Consider the following 23,150-nt stretch of genomic DNA (forward strand, 5'->3'; position numbering starts at 1 on the left):
GCCTACAAAACACACAGTAGCTACACTTTACAGTGTCCTGTGAAACCCTTTGAGACGTCTCAAAGATGTGATTGTGCATTACTATAACAATATAATCAGACTTAACACATTGTACAGTGGCAGGGCAAAAACCTTTTACAATATGGGTCACTTCAATCTACAACTGTTTGTGTGGACGTCGCAGTGTGCAATTGGCTGCTGCATTTTGCCCACAAATATACAGTCAATTCACTGTACAGTGTATTCTGTGAAGTGCTTTCAGATGTCTAGAAGATGTGAAAAGTGCTATATCAAATGCAAAGATTATTATATAATGAGTTACTGTGGATGTGCAGTAGATCACCGATTGTCCACCGTTCGACCAGTCTACTTGTCAATATGGAGGGGTTTAGAATGCAGTAAATAGAAACTTTTTATTGGTTGGTAACAATACAGTATAAATTTAGGATTATTACCCAGCAATGGTGGAATTAACACATTAGTGGGACATGGACATACCCTGGTTTCTTGTCCAATTTTAGAAATACATGGTTCTATACAGTTCCAATAGGTTGTAAGCATCCAATCAGCACTGGCACACAACCAGGTGAAATTTAACCATGTGCAACTGGAAAATTAGCCCAGAGTTGGCACCATGAGAGAGGAACTTGGAGACACAGGTTGAGGACACCCGCAAATGGCAATAGAATGAAGGCAAGTGCTTAACAGTGAAGCGTTACCTGCTTCAAACCCTTCCATTTCCATGCATACCACCTACACATGAAAATCCCAGAGGTAGATTGTTGGAATGACATGTGCTCTCTCTCACACTCTCCCCTGGAGGGTCACATCCTGTTTACCTAATTCCAGTGAGCGTTAGGCACAGGCTGGCCAGAGCCAAGGTTACCATCAGGAATGTGATCCCTCTTTCCAGGAGCAACACCTTGCAATCTTCATGCGAGTGTCACTGTGCCACGCCAATGAAGGGAGGGACGAGCCAGTTGTGAAAGGCTCTTATATTTGATGTGTTGGTACATGAAAGGAATAGAGTGAAATGTAAAGGCAGGACTGGGCTGTAAGGCCAGCACTGATCCCGTCACTTCCAGCTCGGGTTTCAGCGGTAAAAAACATCGCTTAACAATAATAATCCTCGCATTTGATACAGCACCTCACCGCGTCTTCCAAGACGTCTCAAAGCGCTTCCCAGGATACACTGTAAAGTGCGTTGACTATATTTTGTGGGCGAAACCCGGCAGCCAATTGCGCACAGCAGCGTCCCCACAAGCAGTCGTGGATTAAGCGACCAAATTATTATTTTTATTTGAAGGGATTATTACTCACTTGTTTTAGCCCCCGTCAGCGCTCCGATACTAAGCAGAGCTCTATCACTGAAAAAATAGTTGTGTGACCGTACGACTGAGTGGGTAATGAGGTCAGTCTGTCACTGGAGTACTCGCATTCATACTCGACACATGATACAGTACCCTCACCGGCAGTCATTGCCTCCCTGTGCAGGAGGAATGCCACAGCAAAGCACATAGAACCAGCAGTCAGGTACATGGCAGAGACCTGTGATGTGAACAAGTCTGGATATAAACAACGATGGAACAAAATGGTAGGAGATCCAACCCAACCCGCCCTGTGCTTCCCACTCCTTACAAACCCACGACCTCCCTTCGCTTCACACACTGATTAAATTATTCGATGGCCCTCTTATTTCTTTTTTAATATATATGAAAATAAGGTGTTTTTTTTTCGCGCAGGTAAGTCGGGGCTATTCAGTTTGAGGACTCTCTATTGGGGCAACGCAGCACTGTTAACTCTTTATGTCACCTGTGAATTTAGCTGAATTATCTGAAACCAAAGTCGGTGCAGTTTAAAGAGACTAAAATCTCATCGCTGCGCAAAACACCGCTGCGGGTGACCTGTAGAAGCTTTCTTGCCGGGTTAGTTACCTGGAGTTGGGAGGACCGCGCGATGTGCGGTGTTTAAACTCCCGGAATATATTTAAAGCTGTCGATCTGCCCCCAGTTGTGTGTGTGTGTGTGTGTGTGAGAGAGAGTGAGATATGCTGAGTTCCAGCACAAACAGCCACAGCTATTGCGAGCTGAAGCTGACTAATCGTTCGGTAGTTTTCTCAGCAGCTTGCGGCAAGGTGAGGCTGCTGGGGAGGGCGGCCCCGCCGGGGGGGAGGCAGGTGTGTGCCCCGGGGGAGAGGCGGGGGGGAGCCGGGGAGGTGGACCGCAACAGCCACTCTCTCAACTTGCCGACGCCATCGGACGCGGTGGGAATCTCTGCGGAAACTCCTGTGAAGCGGCAGCCGGACAGAGGGACTGACCGTGAGGTACTGTCTCCACAACTGGACGCCACGTCAAGTCACCAAACGGTTGGGGATGTCTCTGACGGCTCTGTGGACACAGCAGTGGATGATGACAGTGGACAAGAAACAGAGGAGGAGAGCACATGGCTGAAGTGGGGCAGTCTGGCTCTGACGCTTGAGGCAGCTCCTGAGTGTGAGGTGAGCACTGAGGGGTGTCCTGGCCAGACTGGAGGGGAGCCAGGCGGGTGGTCAGACACAGGAGATACCTTGGGACCAGTTGACCCACAAGAGGAGATTATAAGAGCTCCTGAGAGCGACCAGGCCGCGGTAAATGTGGATGTTACACTTGATGACAAGCAGATCACACGGCCCGAAGCTGCTGATGAGGATGGACTGAGATGGACAGAGGCATCTGATCAGGTTCAAGCCGATAGCTTCACAGAAGCTCACAAAGAGCTCACACCTGATGCATCGATTACCGCTGAGGCTAATGGAGAAATCGATTCATTTCAATCACCTCAAGGGGTCGGAGATGGGGTGGGATTCTCCCCCCAGCCCAAGGCACTTGGCCAGGGTGTTGCCCCGAACATAGAGCAGGGACAGGGGGAGAGGAGGGACATCTCAGGCTCCTCTGCCCCGACTTTGGAGGATCTGACTGAGGAGATCGCGGGGATCAGACAGAATGAAGCCTGGAGCCAGACTGAGATCAGACTGCTGGTGAGGAAGCTGGAGGAGTCCAGCTGTCAGGTTGATAGTCTCCAGCGGGAGTTGGCCACAGAGAGGGAGAGGACCGGGCTGTATGTGGAGAGGATGGGAGTCCTGGAGAGGGAGGTGGGCGGCAGCTCGGCTCTGGCGGAGGTGCTGTCTGAGTGCAGGTGCAAAGTGGAACAGTTTGAGGAACTGAAAGAATCGTCAGAAGAGCTGGTGTACAAAGTAAGTAAAGTATATCTTTATACTTTGCTCCATCTCATTGACTTTTCTGGTTACTGGGGTGGGTGGGGTGGGAGCACTTCTCCAATGACTTACTATGAGCGTATTTAAGTGACTACAGTAAACCTCACATAAGTCGTATCAGCTGGAATCATACATTTAACAAAGTCTTATGACAAAGTTGCTTAAGTCGTAACATGACGAATACACAACAACAAATTACATTTGTACAGCGCCTTTCACGAGTCGTGTATTATAAAAGCTACCGATGTACACTTTCAATTCTAGTTGGTGTCGTCGTTTGCTTTTAATAATAATTTGCTGTGTTTCCTCAAAGGTCCTCGACAATAAAGCCATAGATTACATTTCAGGAATCTTTCACGATTATCTGCGTTATAGGGTCACTGATCAATCACACAGTAAAGGGTATTCAACCACATGAACCTTATCACAAAGGGTGGCTGGTATCTGGCAGGACTGGATGCCAGTGTGCCAACAGACGCAACGACCCTGCCAGCCTCCTCAGCCCAGCTCTCAGTTTGTGGCAACGTGGCTGCAAACAATGTCCTCATTTCTGGATTGAAAGAAATTCAAATGACGTTATTATTATTATTATTATTTGAAAATAGAAGAATTATTATTATGATTATTACTTGGAAATAGAAGTTTGTAATTAAGTGGTCTAGAGATATGAAATACAAAATTCAACACTTTCATATTGTTATGCTGTTCCATTGATTCTTTTTTTAAAAAAAAACCTCCATCACTTTTCTTCTTGCCAAATGTCTGTCCTTGTCTGCTGAAGGTGCTGAGGCAGTTTTTCAGGAGCCAGCAATCTGTGGTTAGATGTTGGGAGTACTGCCAGCAAACTATTCCACCGTGGAGATCATAGATGTGACTGATCGTGTCCTCAACTGATATTCATACACATTCACTCTCCAGCAGAGTCCAGTGGGCAGCCACCCTGAGTGTATGTTTCCCCACACTTGCCCATCCCAGGGCACTGACATCAATGTAGAACTGCTCTGATGGGAGATCTGCTAACTCAGCACAGACGTTGTGGTCTCTCTGCCTTTATGGTCATATCGTTTATAAAAAAACCTCTAAATATCATGTGTTGAAGTTGAGCTCAGCTGCGGTCACATTGTTTGCATGTTTGTTGGGTTGGGTCCCAAGGCACCACTGACGTTCAGTCCTGCCAAGCACCTCTGTGATAAGAGACTTGTATTTGATGGAACACAAGTATACAGTCAATTTACTTTACAGTATATTCTGTGAAGCGCTTTGAGACGCCTAGAACACGTGAAAGCGCTATATCAAATGCAAGGATTATTATTATTATAACTGATAACTTGGAGGAGGTGAAAACATGATTGTAACATTCACCAACCGAGACACTCAAGTCCAGAGAGCAAAACTGGCTGCTCGTTACACAGAAACCATTCAAGGAAAAGTCTGAACAAGACAAGGGAGTCAGCTCATGTGGATTTTCTCTGCTCTAGTTCCAGGAGTCCAAGGAGACTGCAGTTCACTTAAGGGAGAGAATTACAGAACTGGAATCTCAGAATGTTATCAAGGAACGCAGAATAAAGGAGCTACGACATCAGTTGTCTGAATGCAGGAAAACCGTGGAGATTGCCCCGGTGCCAAGGCAGGCCAGCACCTTGAATGGAAGTGGGCTAGAAATGGTGGAGGAAGAGACACCGAAGCAGCGATGTTCCAGCAGAAGAAACGGACATGCAGTTTCAGCCTCCACCCAGCCCCAGAGAAGGCAATCTGCTGCTCACTCAGCACAGCCACCCACAGACACTACAAAAGTCTGTATCATTCTATGACTGGAAGAAACGGGGTCAACGTTTTGTGAACTAACACGTTGTGGAGTCCTGTAGCGTAATGGTTAGAGCACTCCCCTCACAAGCGAGAGGATAAGGGTTCGATTCCCGGCAGGGCGAAGCGTTGGCCAAGTTTCCTTACTCTACACACCACAAAAATGCGATCACTTTAATCCACAACTGTTTGTAGGAAATGAAGTGCGCAATTGGCTGACTCATTTCACCCACAAAAATATACAGTCAATTCACTTTACAGTATATTCTGCGAAGCCCTCTGAAACATCTCGAAGACATGATAAGGTGCTTTATTAAATGGAGGGATTATTATTATTATTTAACAACACACAAAAGAATTTGAAATTACATTCACTATTTCATTATTGATTTTCAAAGTGAATGAGATAAAATTCTCCGGCTGGACTGACCCTTTGAACTGAAAACTGACTGGAGGCCAGTTTAAGCCACAATATTCAAGATCACTTGTAACAAGATCACTTATGGAGTCACAAGAGTCACTTTGCCTTATTTGCGACAAAGAATTGTGTTTTAACCCCAAATACTGGGGATAGCATAGAAACTTTATTTCTTATTATGTCGTCTTTTAATCAAACATCAGACTCACATCAAATGGTAGCAAATAAAGTCTATTAATGGAATATTTTTCAGTTGAGAGAATTGTTCGTCCCTTGGCTAAACTCACAGTTCTCTCAATCAACCGAGAGAGAAGTTATGTGGTTCGGTTCAATTGTAATGTTTACCTGCAAGGCAAAGTCCTAACGGAGAGGGTGGTTCTTGCCAGACAGCGATATCAATGGCAAGATATGTGGTGTTAGCAGGATAGACTCCAGCAGTTACTCCAACGTACATTCTGGGGTCACCAAGCCTTGGCTTTTGCCAGTCTGCGCCTTATACTCTCTGGATTTGGGTGAGCAGGGAGCGTTCCTCCAGGGAGAGAGTGTGCATTCCATTCCAATACATAGGAATTTCCATGTATAAGGGGAATGCATGGAATTCTGTTTGGTTTGGAGAATCTTAAGCATGGTGATGGTTTTTCCACGTACGTCAGACACCTGGCCGGCCAAAATAATAAATTACTTCAGCAGCACTTCTGAAACACAAGCTTCCTTCTTTTCTCTCATTACGCATTTTACCCCTTCTGTACTTTATACAATGACAATTTAATATGGAGCACATTTACATATTGGATTCCTTTCAAGCCAGTATTTAACTTGAACTCACTCCCGTCTAAAGGCCGATGTAGTGGAGTAGATGTTTATGCCAGCCTTTCGGGAGTGTAATGTTTCCCCCTTGACAGCAGAGCTATTAGTGGTTTATACTTTGCAGATGCTCAGGCAGTAATGTGATAGCCGATCCCATCTAAACCTGTCTTTCTAAAGTTGTCAGTTGGTATCCTAATATCAGGACTTACAGACAGAGAATTACAGACAGAGAATTAAAAGTTGGTAGAAAATAATTAACAAGCCTTTTGCTCTCTGTAGTTTAACCTAAAATTTACTTTACAGTAAAGGTACAGACTCTGCAGTTGCTTTAAAAAGAAAGATTTAATGCAGTTTCAAATTGTATTGTCAGAGATGCCATCCTTTAGAGATGTTGAACTGAGGTCCCGTCTGCCTGTTCTTCATGTAGATGTTAGAGATCCCATGACACCTTTCAGAAAGATAAGGGCATTTTTCTCCTCTTCTCCTGTCTGACAATCCCCCAGATTATTCCAATAGACCAACTGTTTGTAGGAGCTTGCTGTGTGCAAAATGGTTGCCTCATTTGCTTACAAAATGTCACTACCTTGGCTGTATGACTGTGAAGTGCTTTGAGGAATTTCGATGTCATAATTCCCAATAGAAATACCATATCTCTTCAATCAACACCAAACCCAGATTAAATTCATTTCTACTCCATTTTGTGGTGAAATTTCAACCCTGCTCAAAATAAATTTGAGTTTTTCATAAGAATATAAGAATTTGCTGGCGAAAGACCAAGGTCCACCCAATTTGCCTTCCACCATCCAGGCAGTCGCTTGACATGTCGTGTCCCAAGCTATATATTGTATTCCAAGATATTATTTTCCAACAGAAATCTATCTAATTTATTCTTGAAACAAACACTTTCTGCTTCCACCGTGTGTCTCCCTCGGGAGCCTGTTCCATGTTTACTACTCGCTCACTGAAGTAGTGTTTCCGCAGGCCTCTGGTTCCACTGTTCAGTACAAGTTAACAGTACAACAAACATAGAAAATTAAAGTAAGAGACAATGGGATTCAGAGTAGTATTTGAGTAACTTACTACTCCAATTGCCAGATCTATTTGTGCTCTTATATCAGTATCATTGACAAGACTGAAATTACATGGAAATGATATCATAGGAGGATGTCATTTGACCTCTTAAGACTGAACCTAGATTTAAAACAACAAGAAAAATCTGTACCAAATCTATCAATGATGTTTGTCGTTGTCTGTGTGTTCAACACTGAAGCCATCAATCGATTTCTTTATAAATGACATGAACTGTAATACACCAGATATATAGTGAAACGTGAGGTTAATGAACCAATTGGTAGCTGGTTGGGTGGTGGGGGGGGGGGGTGTTGGGAGTTGCTTTTTCCTTTGTACTGGTGTATTCATTAGGAATGCTGAAGCTTGTGAGTCTAGGATCCTTATATACTATCAGTTCACTTGCCTTCCACTCCAGAGGACACTGTTATCTCTGATATTATATTCTGATTTGTCTGTGATCAGCATTTAATGGCTTTCTGCAAGGATTTCAAAGCTGATGTTTTTGGTATCAGTGTGTGTGAGAGGGAGGCGTGAGCAATCAACCTCACAGTCTGTGAGCAAGTGCCAGGTGCACATCAAGTGCTTCTTCACAGCGACCGAAAATGGGTGAAATCAAGCAAAACTGGAGATTGCGGGAATGAATTTGGCAGAACATCAATTGCCTTCTCAGAGCTGGTAGGAGAGCTGCTCCCTCCGGCAACAGTGTGGATCCCATGTGAAGTGAGTTGGGCTAATCTTGACCCAGTTCCCAGTGTGCAAGGCCATGGCAATAGGGGGCACCAAGTCCCTACCCTGTCCTCACAAAACTCTCACACTTGTCATCTCCAGCAGATGGGAGCAGGAGCAAGGTTCCCGGCTGATATTTCCCCTCCCTTGTCCAATGGTACTGAGGCCAACAATACTGCCCCAACCAGCAGTCCAGGTAAAAAGGTACCAGTTTAGACCCAAACCCAACTTGTCTATGTAATGAAACAAAATATTTGCATTTGGTAAAGCACCTTATCGAACAGGAACCAAGTCTCAAAGCACTTCACACAAGTTACTTTGAAATGTTGTGACTTGCTACGTGTGGAAACACAGCAGTCTAATGATGAGGATCAATTTTGTAGTTTGGGATGAGGGAGGAATTCTGGCCATGATATCAGGAGAACTCGCCTCTCTTCAAAATACTTACCGACGGTTTTATTTTGAAGCGTTCAGCTGCCGCTCCGATCTTTGCTGAGTACTAAACGTGGCAGTATATTTTTCTCACCTTGATGAATCGGGAAGACAAATCAATTATTCATTTCAATGTGACACCTAAAGCAGGTCAGGGCTTTGTGTTATCAATTTACCTTTATGATTAAGTGGGTATTAATTTGACTGTGGATATTTGTTGCAGTGAAAAGTGTCAAGAGCATGTCAAGGGGAATTGGTACCATTGTAATTTTGCTCTGAGAAAACAGATTGACGTCCTGTTGAAGTGAGATGTTGGCTTTAGCTTGTACTCTCTGGGGGGGCTGGACAGAGGGGATGTATGGCAATCAGTGTCACTCCCCATTGTCACTGCTCTATTTACCTTTGGACCCTGCACCGATTCTGTGCAATGATCACTTGGGGGGGAGAGCATGAGTTGTAGACCACGTATGGTCACCTAGCAACTTGTGTGTGGTGATGCTATCTCAACTAGTGGGTGACATCAGTGTGCATCAGTCATGTGAGTGAAAACATTCAAGTCCACAGTATTGTGGCCCAGCACAACAACAACATTGAGGAATTATCTCGAGCCCTTCAAACAGGACAGCGTCTCAGAGTCCTGAGAAGTGCTAAGATTCTAGGTGGCAAAACAAGTGGGTGCCAAGAGTTGCCAGCAGAAAAGAAAGGCTTTATGCTGGAGGTTTTAAAATAAGTCGAAGCAAGTTCTCGAAAGGGCAGTGATAGCAATCTGAAGGTCACTGAAGTTTACAAGCCCCTGAATGCAAGCGCAGGGACGAGTGTATAAGGTTTCTTTGCTGAATAATTGGAATTAGAGTACATGTAGTTCATCAGAATAGCTCTGTCAGCAACCATTCAGTCTCTCAGTAAGCTTTGTGAACTGGCAGCAACAATACCCGTATCAGGGAACAGCTCTGTGTAACCAGCTTGACAAAAGTGTGTGTGGCCTTTATTGAATGAACTTGTGCTTGCACTTGAACCACATTCTTTGAATTGTTTCAACACCTTATCAAGACATCATTCTGTCAAACAATTGCAATAAGGAACTTCGTTACTTCCCCTTTGTCTTCTGTAAGCTGGTTTTAATATGGAGATACAGCATATAATTGCACACACACACCTTACACACACGATCCTCAGTTTGTTTGACATTATAATAACAATAATAATTACTCCACATGCCTCTATTTACCTAGCAGTAAGTAGGAACCCGTTTATTAGTTGATTGCCGGACTGCTTTTCCAGGGGCAATAATTTTGTCACTCAATCCACTACTGTTTGAGGGACGGACACGGATGTGCGCAATTGGCTGGTGCGTTTTGCCCACAAATATACAGTGAATTACTGTGAAGCCCTTTGAGACGTCTCGAAGACGCGATAAGGCACTATATCAAATGCAAGGATTATTGTTATTATTATTATTTGCAGGATACAGAATCCTTGTTTACTTGGTTTTAATCCTAGAGGTTTAAAATGTAACCCTCTCCAATTCTCTCACCTACTCATGTGAAAGAACGGCTTGCCCTGGCTATGGTTGTATGAGGGGCAATGGATGATGAATAAATAAGGCAATGTGCAGCTGGATCTCAGAACCACGACTGCAGACGTGAGGGACGTGATGCTATTTCACTGGTGAATTAGCACTAATATGGAGAGCTGCATTATATCTCGTGCTGAATTAACAAGGTCCGAAATAAAGTAAAACAATAGTGTCAGCATGTGGCCTATTGTTAGCTAAATCCTATAAGGCCGGCCCTGTGATAGTTTGCACCCATTGGTATTCAGCAGTGCGTAGCAGCAAACTCAGCTCCACTCCACTGATGTAGACACAGTACTCATTGGGCACAGCGACACCATGTGGTAACCTGCCCTTGTTTTTCCTTTCCAGAAGATGATTATCTCATTCCATTTGAACATTTCAAACAACAATAAACGTTTTCATTACCGCAGGCCAATGGTTTAGCATTTCTTTGTTTCATGTACTCGTGATGTCTCTTCAAAACATAAGCAGCTTAGTTTGTTTTCTAGGTAGCAATCTGCAAAACACAGTAATTAAATTGGTTAGTATTCCACAACACAGTTACATTTTAAACACTGACACATTCAAATTGAGAATTAAATTAACACTGTTTACATTCCTAAATAATAATAATCCTGGCATTTGATGTAGCGATTTATCACATCTTCTAGACATCTCAAAGCACTTCACAGAATGAAGTGAATTGGCTGTATGTTTTGTGGGTGAAACGCGGCAGCCAATTACACCAAACAGTTGTGGATCGAGTGACCAAATTAATATATATATATTTTTGAAGGGATTATTATCCCTGGAAAAGTGATCTGCCAATCGACTAACAATCAGGTTCCTACTTACTGCTTGGTAAACAGAGGCGTGTGGAGTAAAGAAATTATCAAACCCAGGTCCTCTCGCTTGCAAAACTAGTGCTCTAACCACTACACTACAGGACTCCACAAAAATTTTAATCATTGCAAAAATGTGACAGCAGGAGTCGCCAGGTCTCTGGTTGACTGATTCCAGTAAACTGCAGATTTCAAGAACATTTTGTTTCTGAACTTCTAGAAATTTTGATAAAGACAAGATGTGTTTAAATCAGTATAAGTGGGTATTCATAGAATAATTGTTTGCACACAACACAACAATTGCTGTCTGAGAATTTATGCCCCAGGCATTTCATACATTCCTTTCTGCAGCAAATTTAATTGTGCTTTACTAAGCAAGAATACTTCCTTTACAAAAGGCCAACATGAACATGAATCAGCGTGCTTCATTACATTAAACGGCCTATAATAAATGGCCCTTTGCGCCGTTTACTTTTTAAAAATTAAAGACTAAACGGAAGTAACAACCAACATAAACGTTAGCTCAATTTGTGATAATAAACCCTCAAGAAAAAAAAAGAAAAAATGATAATTTGGTCACTTAATCCATGACTGTTTGTGGGACACTGCTGTGGGCAATTGGCTGGCGCGTTTTGCCCACAAAATATACAGTCAATTCACTTTACAGTAAGTATATTCTGTGAAGGGCTTTGAGAGGTCTTGAAAACGTGAAAAGTGCTACATCAAATGCAAGGATTATTATTATAATTCTCTAACCAGGATGGGGTAATCCATAGAACACATCAGTGGTGCTCTAGTGAACGTATTCTCGTTATGTGGCGTTCTTTCATTCAGGAACGTACACAGGTGCACAGGTGGCACGACAGTAATCTGTACTCCACTAAGTCCAGGAACAGTTTTAGTTAATGCTCCAAAAATAGTACATTTTAATAACTTGACTCCCACTAGTCTAAATGCCTATTACTTTAAACAATTTAAACTACAGAGAATGATATTTTAAAACTGATAGAGAACTTTGAGTGATGTTTAATACAGGTGTATTCTCTCAGGGAGTCACAGGTATTGAATTTCTTTGTTTCAGAGATTTTCAGTTACGCTATCGGCGTAATCCTGATTTGAAAATGTACAGAGGCTCGGAAGGTAAGAGGCGGAGGAGTCATGAGGGAAGTCTAAGCTTTAACAGTTGGTTGAGAATGATGAGTAATAATAATACTAATAATCCTTGCATTTGATATAGCGCTCTTCACGTCGGGAGGACGTCCCAAAGCGCTTCACAGAACACACTGTAAAGTGAATTGACTGTCTATTTGTGGGCGAACGCGGCGGCCAATTGTGCACAGCAATGTCCCACAAACTGGTAATTGAAAATGACCAATTTATTATTGTTTTTGGTTTTTGGAGGGATTATTATTAGGCTCTGTAACATAAAATGGTACAACATGTCTGAAGTTTAATACAAGCACTGCCACTCTCAGACTAATGATGGCAGCTGCGCAGACTTCACGCTTTCTCTGGCATTCCCCTGGTTCCACGGTGCTACCTTCAGACACCAGGCTGGGTGAGAGGAATGCATTTAGATATAAATCGTATGATAATCCGAGCAATTCAGATCGTGGATTTACCACCAACGCACCTCAAAGTGCTTATAATAATTAATAATATATATTAATAAAGTGCACGTATTTGACATGGAGCCTTTCATGTTGGGAAAGCACGTCACGGGATTGACTGTAAAGGTCAGTGACTGTGTTTCCGGGCGAACGAGGCAGCCCCCCATTGCGCCCAGAAACTCCCTTCTCCTTTCGAACGGCGCCGCGGGATCTCGTAACGTCCACCTGCACCGACAGACGGGGAGTTCGGTCTAACGTCTCATCCGAAGGACGGGGTCTCCGACGATGCCACACGTCCCACCCACCACCCCCCCCCGCACCCACCCCTGCCACCCCCCCCACCCCCCCCCCCCGCACCCCCCCTGCCCCCCCCCCCACACCCACCCCTGCCCCCCCCCCACACCCACCACCACCCCCCCCGCACCCACCCCTGCCACCCCCCCCCACCCCCCCCCCGCAGCCACCCCTGCCCCCCCCACTCCCACCCCTGCCACCCCCCGCACCCACCCCTGCCCACCCGCACCCCCCCCACCCCTACCACCCCCCCCCACACCCACCCCCCCCTGCCACCCCGCACCCCCCCCACCCCTACCACCCCCCCCCACACCCACCCCCCCTGCCACCGCCACACCCACCCACCCCTCCCCCCCGCACCCCTCCCCCGCCACCCCCCCCCCACTCCACCCGCGCTGCGCTGCGATTGGAATGACATCTTAAGACTGTGTGACTTTGATACGCCGGACATGAACCCACAACCTTCTGACCCAGAGGGGAGAGTGTGACCCCCCCACACCTTCTCCCATCCCCAGGGTGACACGTACCTCCCCCCCAGTCCCCCCCTCGGTCCCCGCTCCCTCCCTCCCTCCCCCACTCTCCCCTCCTCCCTCCCCGCGCTCTCGGCCCGGGCCCTGAGGCTGTGAGTGTGAGCGCGAGGCCGAGGCCTAAAGTCCTGACAGACCGTTGGTCGCCGCTCGATTCAAACACCGCCTCGCGCGGCGCCTCACCCCGCCCTCCTCTCCTCTGCTCTGATTGGCTCTCGAGTTCCCTGTCACTGATTGGCTCGCCGGTTCTGTCTGCCGCTGATTGGCTCTTCGATCTCCTGCCGCCGATTGGTCAGCTTGTGCCCCGGGTTTCGATTGGCTGAGTCGAACAGCTCTGATTGGTTCGCTGCTCCACTCGTGGGCGGCGGGGGCCGTCCCGCCCACCCACCGCGTCCAATCAGCTTCTTCCTGGCCGCCACCTGACCCCTGACCCCCAGCTTCCCGGTCCCGCCCCGCGGTTTCCGGTCAGCGTGAGAGCGGCCGAGCTGAGGCCCGGCTTCACTATGGTGAGTGTGTGCGGCCCCGGGGGGGGGCGGGGGGGCATCCCGGGCCAGGGCACTGCTCATGGCAGCCCCCCCCCCCCCCCCGGCCTGGCCCCCATCACTGGCTCCCGTGAACCCCGCGAGCCCCGGAGGGAGAGAGGGGCCACAGTTGAAGGGGAGGGGGGGCAGCGGTGGTTGGGGGGGGGCAGCGGTGGTTAAAGCCCTGACGGGGAGGGTGGCCTTAGCTGGACAGGCAGCGGGAAACCTCGCCAGGCAGCGATATCAATGGCCGGCTGTGTGGTTAGACCCCAACGCACACCTACCCCCCCTCCTCCCCCCCCCCCCCCCCTCCCTCCCCCCCACCCCCCTCCCCCCCCCCTCCCCCCCCCCCCCCCCCCTCCTCTCCCCCACCCACCTCCCCCCCCCTCCTCCCCACCCCCCACTCCTCCCCCCCCCCCTCCCCCCCCCCCCTCCTCTCCCCCCCCTCCCCCCCCCCTCCTCCCCCACCCCCCACTCCTCTCCCCCCCCTCCTCCCCCACTCCTCTCCTCGCACTTATACAGCGCCCTTCACGAGGCGCAGCGTCTCCCAGCGCTTAGAACTGGGGGACCTCGAGCACCCTCCTTCCCCCACCCTGCCCCCCACCCTCCCCGATCCCGACAGCCCAGCCCGGGTCCGAAACACTGATTGTCCAGCTCCTTGGGATGTCCTCCCGACGTGAAATGTAATTTTGTTGTTGTTGTTGTTGTAAACTGGGCGCACGCATCAGGGAGAGAGTGTGTGATAAACGCTCCGGGTTGCTACCCCGCATGAAGAGCGCGATATAAATGCAAGTTGTTGTTGTGGCGTCCCATTCCCCATACAGGGAATTTCCGCATGGACATATGCAGAACTCTCAATAATTCAACAGCTTTGGACTCTCTTAAGCAGCTGCCCTCCATGATTGTTGAGTGATTAACAGTGACACTACAATATACATATTCCCTGTTACTGTAAGTGTATGTTGACCGGTTGAAATGGATTTATGAAATTATTAGCGGGGTTTCAAATAGTTTCTGTGAAAAAGTGAATGCCTATGAAAATGAATGGTTTAATGTTGTTTTTTCTAGGCTCGAAATGCAGAAAAGGCCATGTAAGTAGATAATATCTATTATCTTTATAGAATCAAATTGATAGCTAACGTCCTTAATCTAAGAAGTGCGGTGATTGGTATTCTGTTGATTACAGCATTACATTACATTATTGATTAATAGAGCTGTATTGGTCTTTGTCTATATTATTTTAGGACGGCACTGGCAAGGTTTCGCCAGGCACAGCTGGAAGATGGAAAAGTAAAGGTTGGTAACTTGCAAATTATTTCTATCAGGTGAAATCTCTTGAGAGATTTCAAATCTCAAAAATTATAAATTGGAACTCAGTCTGTAACTTTCACACCCACTCGATCTTCACTTTGCTGCAAGTGTTGGCTAAGCTCTTGGTTATTATCTTTCACTTCCCAGGAGAGGAGGCCGTTCCTTGCCTCAGAGTGCAGCGATTCACACAAGGCGGAGAAATGGAGACGGCAGGTGAGATGCGTCTCGATTTAGAAAGATGCTGTTAGTCACACACTCTGCGTTAGTCCAATCCCTGACTATCCAGCACCTTAAGCCGCCCTCCTGACATGAAAGGTGTCATGCAAATGCAAATTGTTGTGGTTGTCCAGCGCTCCCGTCAATTCACTATTTCTCCCTATAATGTTGAGCTGGAAGTGTGGGGTTTTACAGCACATGAGGTTCCCCTTTGGCTCATTGTGTCCGTGCTGCCTCTCAATTTGTGTAGCCCCACGCCCCTGCCCCTTCCCCCCTCATTTTTTTTTCTGAACGTTTGTCTAATCAAAACCGTCTGTTTATATTTTGGAATGTGACTCCATGTTCCCTCCTAAAGGGCACCTCCAGCAGTGATGAACATGGCTACCATCTAGTGGAAAGGAGTGTGCAATACAGACTTATTTCTGTAGCACAGTATAACTTTCAGATCAACAAGGCTGAGAAAAGTGTGTGACTGTTCCAAACTTTAGGTTAATGGCCCCTCTATGGTCAGGACTGCTTGTGTGTTGCCCCAGTTAGTGGGTGATATTCCCGTGGTCCTAATAACTGATTTCTCTAACTCTTGTTTCTGGGATGTCTGGCAGATCATCAGCGAAATCTCAAAAAAAGTGGCTCAGATACAGAACGGTGAGTTTCTGAAAGTGTAAGCTTTTCTCTAATACTCTTGCGCTGAGATGTGATCCTTTGTGTAACGTAAATCCCGTTTGTTTGGTCGCAGCTGGTTTGGGGGAATTTCGGATCCGCGACCTGAACGATGAGATCAATAAACTCCTGCGAGAGAAAGGCCATTGGGAATCGCGGATAAAGGAGCTGGGAGGTCCTGATTACGGAGTAAGTGATGTCCTTAGGTGAAAGGCGCTATATAAATATACATTAGTTGTTGTGTGATGGAGAGGCTAACAAGAGGCTGGGGTTGAATGTCTGTCTCTTTCACAACCACAAAATCACTGGGTAGTGAGACAGTAGTTGCAAAATTGCTGAGTTGGGCCTTTGATGTCAGAGGGCCCAAACTCCCTGAGCCTTACCCCCCCCCCCCATACAAATTTAAGAAGTCACAGATTGATAGAAGACTCTTAAAATCAGTCTTAATTCGGAAGCTGTTTTTTCTGCAGGTGTTAAAGAGAAAAGAGCTTCCAAACTAAGAGTCAATGAATCCAACGTTACCTTAAATTTTAAGACAAAAGTGGTCTTACAGGCTGAGACGGGATAGTTGAATGTGGTATCGCTAAAGGTGACGATCAGCTTGTTCAGGTGGGCTCTACAGGTCTGTGAAATGTACGTGACAGACATAGAGCAAATGTTAACCAGCCCTTTTTGGACCATGCCTCCTTGACAACTCTTAATTTTCTTACCTTCCGAGGAAACTAAACTCTTTCTAAACTTGCCTTTTAGAGAATCGGGCCCAAAATGCTGGACCACGAGGGGAAAGAGGTTCCTGGAAACCGGGGATACAAGTACTTCGGAGCCGCCAAGGATCTGCCTGGAGTCAGGGAACTGTTTGAAAAGGAACGTAAGTAAACTGTGAAACTCTCTCCTCTCCCCCCCCCAACTCTTCCTCTAGAGCAACTGGACTGGAGGATCTGGGGCTGCTATTAAGGGAGGTGGAGACGTTGGTTGGTAAGGTAAGTGGGGAGAAAGTATTGTCACTGGTTGGTGAGTCGGTAACTAAAGCGCGCTGGTTTAGGTTTGTTAACAAAGAAGCAAGAGCAAAGGCTTGGAGATTCTCCACCCCCCACCATCACCACCTCCGAAACTCTGGAATGCTCTCCTACCCCTTCCTTCCCCATTTTCAGTTGTGCCTGATGACCTTCCTCTTCGACTGTTTCTGCAGTCACCTCCCCCCCCCACCCCCTCCGGCTTGGCATCGTGCTCCTCCATTGTCAAGCGCTCTGGGACTCTACCCTGCATGAGGGGCGCTGTGTAAATGTACGTTGTTGTCGTCGTCGTACCATTCTGTGACTGTGATGCTGGGTGGCGTCTGGGAGCTTCACTGAAGCTGTTTACCTGCAGCGCCCGCCCCACCACGGAAAACCCGAGCAGAGCTGATGAAAGACATTGACGCAGATTACTACGGGTATCGCGATGACGATGACGGGGTTCTTCTCCCTCTGGAACAAGAGCTCGAGAAACGAGGTACATAAACGAGAGAAGCTTCTGTTTGACAGACTGAGGGGGGGGGGAGTTTTGTTGGGAGGGAAGTGTAGAATGCAGTGGAGTTTACTCATTGTGTACCATCAACAGCCACGTGATGCCACATGTTCACATTTTCATTGGAACATAGGAAAAGCTAGACCAAGGTCTATCCAGTTTGCCTTCCTTCCACCATCCTGGCAGTCGCTTGCAGTTGTAATTTTCTGAACTCCTCCATACAAAATATCCCAAAATATTATTTCCTAAAAAGAAATCTATCTCATTCACATTTGAAAGATAGCGACACTTTCTGCTTCCACCGTCTGTCTCCCTCAGGAGCCTGTTGCATAAATTTCCCTCCGAGTGACGATCTCTTTATAGAGACGGGAAGCAGAGCAACAGGTGGATTAAGAAATCAGTCGGCACCTTTTTTGTTTTGTTCGGTTGATTGTGTAAACGTGGAGTCCTGTAGGTTAGTGGTTAGAGCGCTCACTGGACCTGGGTTCGATTCCAGGCCTAACCCTAACCAGGCAGGGCGAAAACCTTAGGTATGTTTCTTTACGCCACACGCCTTTGTTTACCTCACGGTAAGTAGAACCCGGTTGTTAGTCGATTGGTAGATCACTTTTCTGAGGGTAATAAACCCGCTATTCCCTTTTAGTCTGGCTCACTGTTAAATCCAATAGCGTTAATCTTGAGCAGGAGGTTAGGTTTTATATTTTTATGAATGGATTGCTTTATCTCTGGTGCCGGTTTTTATCTATCTGCGAGTTGATGTTTAGTCACAAATGAGTGTGGCCGGAATTTGATTAGGTTTTGTATCATGGTTTGTCAGAGACTCTGCTATCCTTGGATCAGGCTGTTGAATTCCAACGCCCTAAACGACTTCTCCGAGCCACTGAAACGGTCGAGGAATTTTTTTTTTTAAAAAAAGGCGGCAGTGGCAACCACGTTCATGTGGTTCTTTGATAAACTCTCCTTCAAAACACTGAGTCACTAAAATAAACAGTTAATTGGAAAGCACTTTCAAACAACAACTTGAATTTATTGAGTGCCCCTCAAGCAGGATAGCGTCCCAAAGCATCATGTCCTCTCAACATGAAAGGTGTTGTCTCAAATGCAAGGATGAATATTATTATTTTAGTTCCTGCATTTGCGCACGTGGACAGCTTTCCGCTCAGCTTTCAACAGCCCGCCCTGTATGTGTGAAATTACAGTGAATTCACCTATAATACCTGAACGGTAGATCAGCGTACTTTATGTATAAGCAGTTTGGGGATGATTTATGTACATTGAGTGGTTCTGACGCCTTAATTGCTTGTGCGCTCTCATAGACCTGACGCATGACTGCAAATAGTCATTCAATTACGTTTTACTCCAGTGACTTCCTCTTAGCACACAATAGATTGTCTCTGGAATCAGCATCGTGTCTTGCCTGCATGTGATTGCTAATGGACAGTAATCGCCTTAATGAAGATGATTTGTGGTATGACAAAAATTCCCCAAAGTATAACATGCGATTTACAAATAGTCCTCAAGTACCAACACTGCTCCGAACTGGTCTGCACACCAAAAAAATAAAGTTTTTGAGCTCCCACCAACGATATGTCCCTCTTTTCCACATTGTATTAAAAACTCGGCATGTTCTTTGGAGGTTCAAAGGGAAATATATTCCTAAAATGTATTTTTTCCTTTCACGTAAATTCCTGTGTTGTATAACATGGGGAATGGGATGAGAGTAGAGAGCTCCAGTGGGGGGGTGAGCATCAGCACCGACATGATGGGGTCAAATGACACATTGGCTGATCTACTGTTCAGGTATTATAGGTGAATTCACTGTACTTTCACACATAAAGGGCGGGCTGTTGAAAGTTGAGCAGAAAGCTGTCCATGTGCGCAAATGCAGGAACTAAAATAATAATATTCATCCTTGCGTGAATTAAAATAATAATAATCATCCTTGCATTTGAGACAGCACCTTTCATGTACGGTGGTGTTTCAGAGCCAGACACTTTCCTCTTTCCCCTCGCAGTTATAATGGAAGCCGTGGAGAAGTGGAAGGCAGACAAGGAAGCCAGACTCGCCAGCGGGGTGGACAAGGAAGAGGAGGAGGAGGAGGAGGTGAACATCTACGCTGTAAAAGATGAAGAGGTAAATACCTGACTGTTAAACGCCATAAAGTGCTTCTCTGACACAATCCTCATTCTCTGGCTGCACCTTCGGTCATCTAGGAACATAGGAACAGGAGTAGGCCGTTCAGCTCCTCAAGCCTGTTCCGCCATTCTACTAGATCATAATTGATTTAGTCTCAACTCCAATTGCCCAATCTTTGCCCTGTCTTTCCCCACTCCCCTCGTCCTACCCCCAGCTCAGGTACAAATCTTTGACTCTCCTTGGGACATCCACCCGGTGTGAAAGGAGATACACGTATATAAATAAACATAAACTTGTTGGTTAAACAGTGCTGTGGACTGTACAGTACCAGCAGCTCTGTTACACTGCTCTACATAACTCCTGGTATCAAATGCAAATTCTTTTCAAAAGATCGTGTTGCAAAATGCTCTGAGCTCTCCTCCCCCCTTCTCTTTCTCATTCTTTTTCTCTTTTGTTTCTCTGCCTCCCCCTCCCCCCACACACATGCTGACGAGGCTACAATGCTCTCGTCTGGCTTCACCCGTTACTATTTGTCCTGAGCCTTGGAAATGAGGAGGAGAGTGATAGTTTGGGATCTCGGTGGTTGCTTTTGTTTATAAAGTTTAAACGTATATATGAATAGATTGGTTTAACACATCTTTCTTCTTATTCCCCCCCCACCCCTCCACCGACACCTCATCTCCCCCGCACAGTCGGATGAGGACAGTGGGGAGCTGATGGAGAGAGAGGAGAGCCAGCAGAAGTTTATAGCCCATGTCCCCGTACCCTCACAGAAAGAGGTAAGGCAGGGGGCGTTGGGATTCTTTGCCAATCAGCATGAATAAGAGATCTTGTTTGAAGATGCCAGGGGAGCACTAAGAGCTCTGTCTGTTTCTATATTGAATTAACGAGAGCGGGTTGGGATCTGGGCGACTTGAGAGGTTATGGCAGTGAAGAGAGAAATGAATGTCAGATGCCGAAGGACATTGATAAAGGAACCAGCGGGTCATGTGCACCAAATGTGACTTGGCTCAAAGGAACGCAACACACGAGTAGATTGTTCCGTTTAACAGTTAAATCCCATTAAGCACTTCACATGGTTAGCGATCTGTCTTTTTTTGGTGGGGAGTGGGGGTGGTGGGGGCTGAGATAATTTGTTAATGAGATAATTTGTACACAGTCACTCCACTTTACAGTATATCCAGTGAAGCGTTTTGAGACGTCTTGAAGACATGTTAAGGCGCTGTATCAAATGCAAGGATTATTTTTTATATATAGGACTGATTTTTTTTACACAAGAGAGTAGTAATAGCCTGAAAGGGCGGTGGAAGCAGATTCAATAACAACTTTCAAAAGGGAATTAGATAGGTACTTGAAAAGAAAAAGAAAAGAAAAAATGTGTGGGGCTATGGGGAAAGAGCGGGAGAGTGGGACTGATTGGGCAGCTCTTCCAAAGGCAAGATGGGCCGAATGGCCTCCTTTTGTGCTGTAATATTCTATTGATTCTTCGTTGCAGATTGAGGAGGCTCTGGTTCGGAGAAAGAAGATGGAGCTGTTACAGAAGTATGCCAGTGAAGCCTTGATGGCTCAGAGCGAGGACGCGAAAAGGCTTCTGGGGCTGTAGCCGCGAGGTGTCGTGTTCCCGCGTGACAAGGACTTGTGTTTACACACGATCGCAGCAAACCCAAAGCAACGCCTTCTATAGACATTGTGCCTCACGTTTCACGGCGACTCGACGATATTGTATCGCGGTGTCGGCCGTTCTAGTCAACGAACGACGGCACTTCCTGTATATAACCAGCTCGTTCCCGAGTCTCCGGTTGCGATTGTCTGCTCGTCCCTCGATTCAGCAACAAAGTCATTGATCTTTTCTACGCAGTGATTGAGTGAATGTGGTGTTTTCCTGTGCGTTGTAATATACCGACCGCAATTAAACTTTATTTTTCTGCACCTCATATTTCCCAATTCTGACGAGCGAGCTAGGTTTGCCTTATACGGGGAGGAAGGTATATGAGGAGTTCTTCCATCCTCTTCTCCTCACCCTACACAAGCACACACACACACACACACCGTCTATTCCCCCCTACCCGCCCCACATACAGATACGCCTTCTTACTGCGGCCTCCCCCTCTGCCGTGTATTGAGTTCTATAGTTCAGTCGCTGGGTTTGATCGTGTTCACTGTGTGCTCGGTGTAAATGGGTTGGGGGGGGGGTTCAGATTGCCATTACCTCGAGCCCTGTAGCGTAGTGGTTAGAGCACTCACCTCGCAAGAGAGAGGACGCAGGTTTGATTCCCGGGCAGGGCGAAACCTTAGGCAGGTTTCCTTACTCCACACACCTCTGTTAACCAGCAGTGAGTAGGAACCCGGTTGGTGGATCACTTTCCGGGGGTAATAATCCCTCCAAAAAAAATTGGTCATTCAATCCACGACTGTGGGGACGCTGCTGTGTGCAATTGACGCTGCTGTGCGCAATTTCCGCCCACAAAATACACAGTCACTCCACTTTACAGTTTATTCTGTGAAGTATTTTGAGGCGTCTCAATGACATGATAAGGCGCTGTGTCAAGTATTGCTCTCCCGTTTAACAAGACATTTATGTGACACCACTGAGGGGGGGGGGGGGGGCGGGGCAATGACCCTCCGTGTACCACGTTGTACGAGGCTAATCGTGTCAGCATTAATTCATACCAGATAACTTAGTCCATGTGATCTAACGTACACATTTTTATTTAGGACAGTGTAGGCTACTGTTGGCTTTGCTTAGAGCTCAAAATTGTTCAGTTATATAAAAAATGAAATCAACGTGATGTATCCACCGCACCCGCGAGGCAATGAAAAGAACTTCTTTCAGCGAATCTCTGGCTAAATACCGTCGGAGGATTCACAGGCGGATGGCAGGTCACTGAGAGTTTCCGTCCGTGCCTACCGTGTGCAGTGCTCGCCCTATCGTGGAGTCCTGTAGCGTAGTGGTTAGCGCGCTCGCCTCGCAAGCGAGGGGACCCGGGTTCGATTCCCGGGCGGGGCCAAACCTGAAACAGTTTCCTTACTCCACACACAGCGACACGCGCACACCTCTGTGTCCGGCTGTCAGTCCATTGGTCACTTCAACCCACAAAACGCACAGACGCCCCACTCTTTACGGCGTGTCCTGTGCGGCGCTTTGAGACGTCTCAAAGGTGCGACGAGGCGCTGGGTGGGTGGGTGGGTGGGTGGGTCACACGCCGGGATTACTATTGAGACCACGAAGACCATGATGATAATAATAATAAAATGGGTCATGGGTTTCCAGTGTGTCAGACACCTGTCTGACCCCCAGAAATCTGATCAGTGGCTCACTTCATGGCTGTTAGTGTGTGTGTGGGGGGGGGGGGGGGGGGGGGGGGGGGGGGGGGGGGGAGAGAATTGCTATGGGGCAAAATTACCAGCAGGGTGTCCTCTGACAGTCACTACACAGCCCAGATGTTGTGCTGGAGGGGGTGA

The 23,150-nt window shown here is 46.8% G+C and overlaps 2 protein-coding genes and 1 long non-coding RNA gene across 3 annotated transcripts; 2 read left to right on the plus strand and 1 right to left on the minus strand.

Moving 5' to 3' along the window:
• The first annotated feature begins 2,047 nt into the window (after positions 1-2,047).
• LOC103185057 lies at positions 2,048-5,143 on the plus strand. The gene is made up of 2 exons (XM_042339678.1): positions 2,048-3,232; positions 4,732-5,143. Exons 1-2 carry the CDS (start codon positions 2,048-2,050, stop codon positions 5,062-5,064), a joined length of 1,518 nt encoding a protein of 505 aa, XP_042195612.1. The 3' UTR covers positions 5,065-5,143.
• A 3,293-nt stretch (positions 5,144-8,436) lies between these two features.
• Positions 8,437-13,539, minus strand: LOC103185025. The gene is made up of 3 exons (XR_488600.2): positions 13,476-13,539; positions 10,492-10,582; positions 8,437-8,604 (listed from the first exon to the last, which is right to left on the minus strand). It is a non-coding gene; the product is annotated as an uncharacterized LOC103185025 (long non-coding RNA).
• A 226-nt stretch (positions 13,540-13,765) lies between these two features.
• isy1 (ISY1 splicing factor homolog) lies at positions 13,766-21,622 on the plus strand. The gene is made up of 11 exons (XM_042339520.1): positions 13,766-13,844; positions 14,928-14,950; positions 15,104-15,155; positions 15,318-15,383; positions 15,989-16,031; positions 16,123-16,235; positions 16,797-16,914; positions 17,415-17,537; positions 19,567-19,685; positions 20,381-20,467; positions 21,184-21,622. Exons 1-11 carry the CDS (start codon positions 13,842-13,844, stop codon positions 21,289-21,291), a joined length of 855 nt encoding a protein of 284 aa, XP_042195454.1. The 5' UTR covers positions 13,766-13,841; the 3' UTR covers positions 21,292-21,622.
• The last annotated feature ends 1,528 nt before the right edge of the window (positions 21,623-23,150 follow it).

The sequence above is a fragment of the Callorhinchus milii genome, unplaced genomic scaffold (assembly GCF_018977255.1).
Source record: "Callorhinchus milii isolate IMCB2004 unplaced genomic scaffold, IMCB_Cmil_1.0 Scaffold12, whole genome shotgun sequence".
Classification (NCBI taxonomy): domain Eukaryota; kingdom Metazoa; phylum Chordata; class Chondrichthyes; order Chimaeriformes; family Callorhinchidae; genus Callorhinchus; species Callorhinchus milii.

Bases quoted from the DNA above. Each gene is read 5' to 3' on its own strand.
- isy1 (XM_042339520.1), top strand. The intron at 15,384-15,988 runs GTGAGATGCGTC...GATGTCTGGCAG, and splicing joins CGGAGAAATGGAGACGGCAG to ATCATCAGCGAAATCTCAAA. The intron at 16,032-16,122 runs GTGAGTTTCTGA...GTTTGGTCGCAG, and splicing joins AGTGGCTCAGATACAGAACG to CTGGTTTGGGGGAATTTCGG.
- LOC103185057 (XM_042339678.1), top strand. From the start codon at position 2,048: ATGCTGAGTTCCAGCACAAACAGCCACAGCTATTGCGAGCTGAAGCTG. The intron at 3,233-4,731 runs GTAAGTAAAGTA...TCTCTGCTCTAG, and splicing joins CAGAAGAGCTGGTGTACAAA to TTCCAGGAGTCCAAGGAGAC.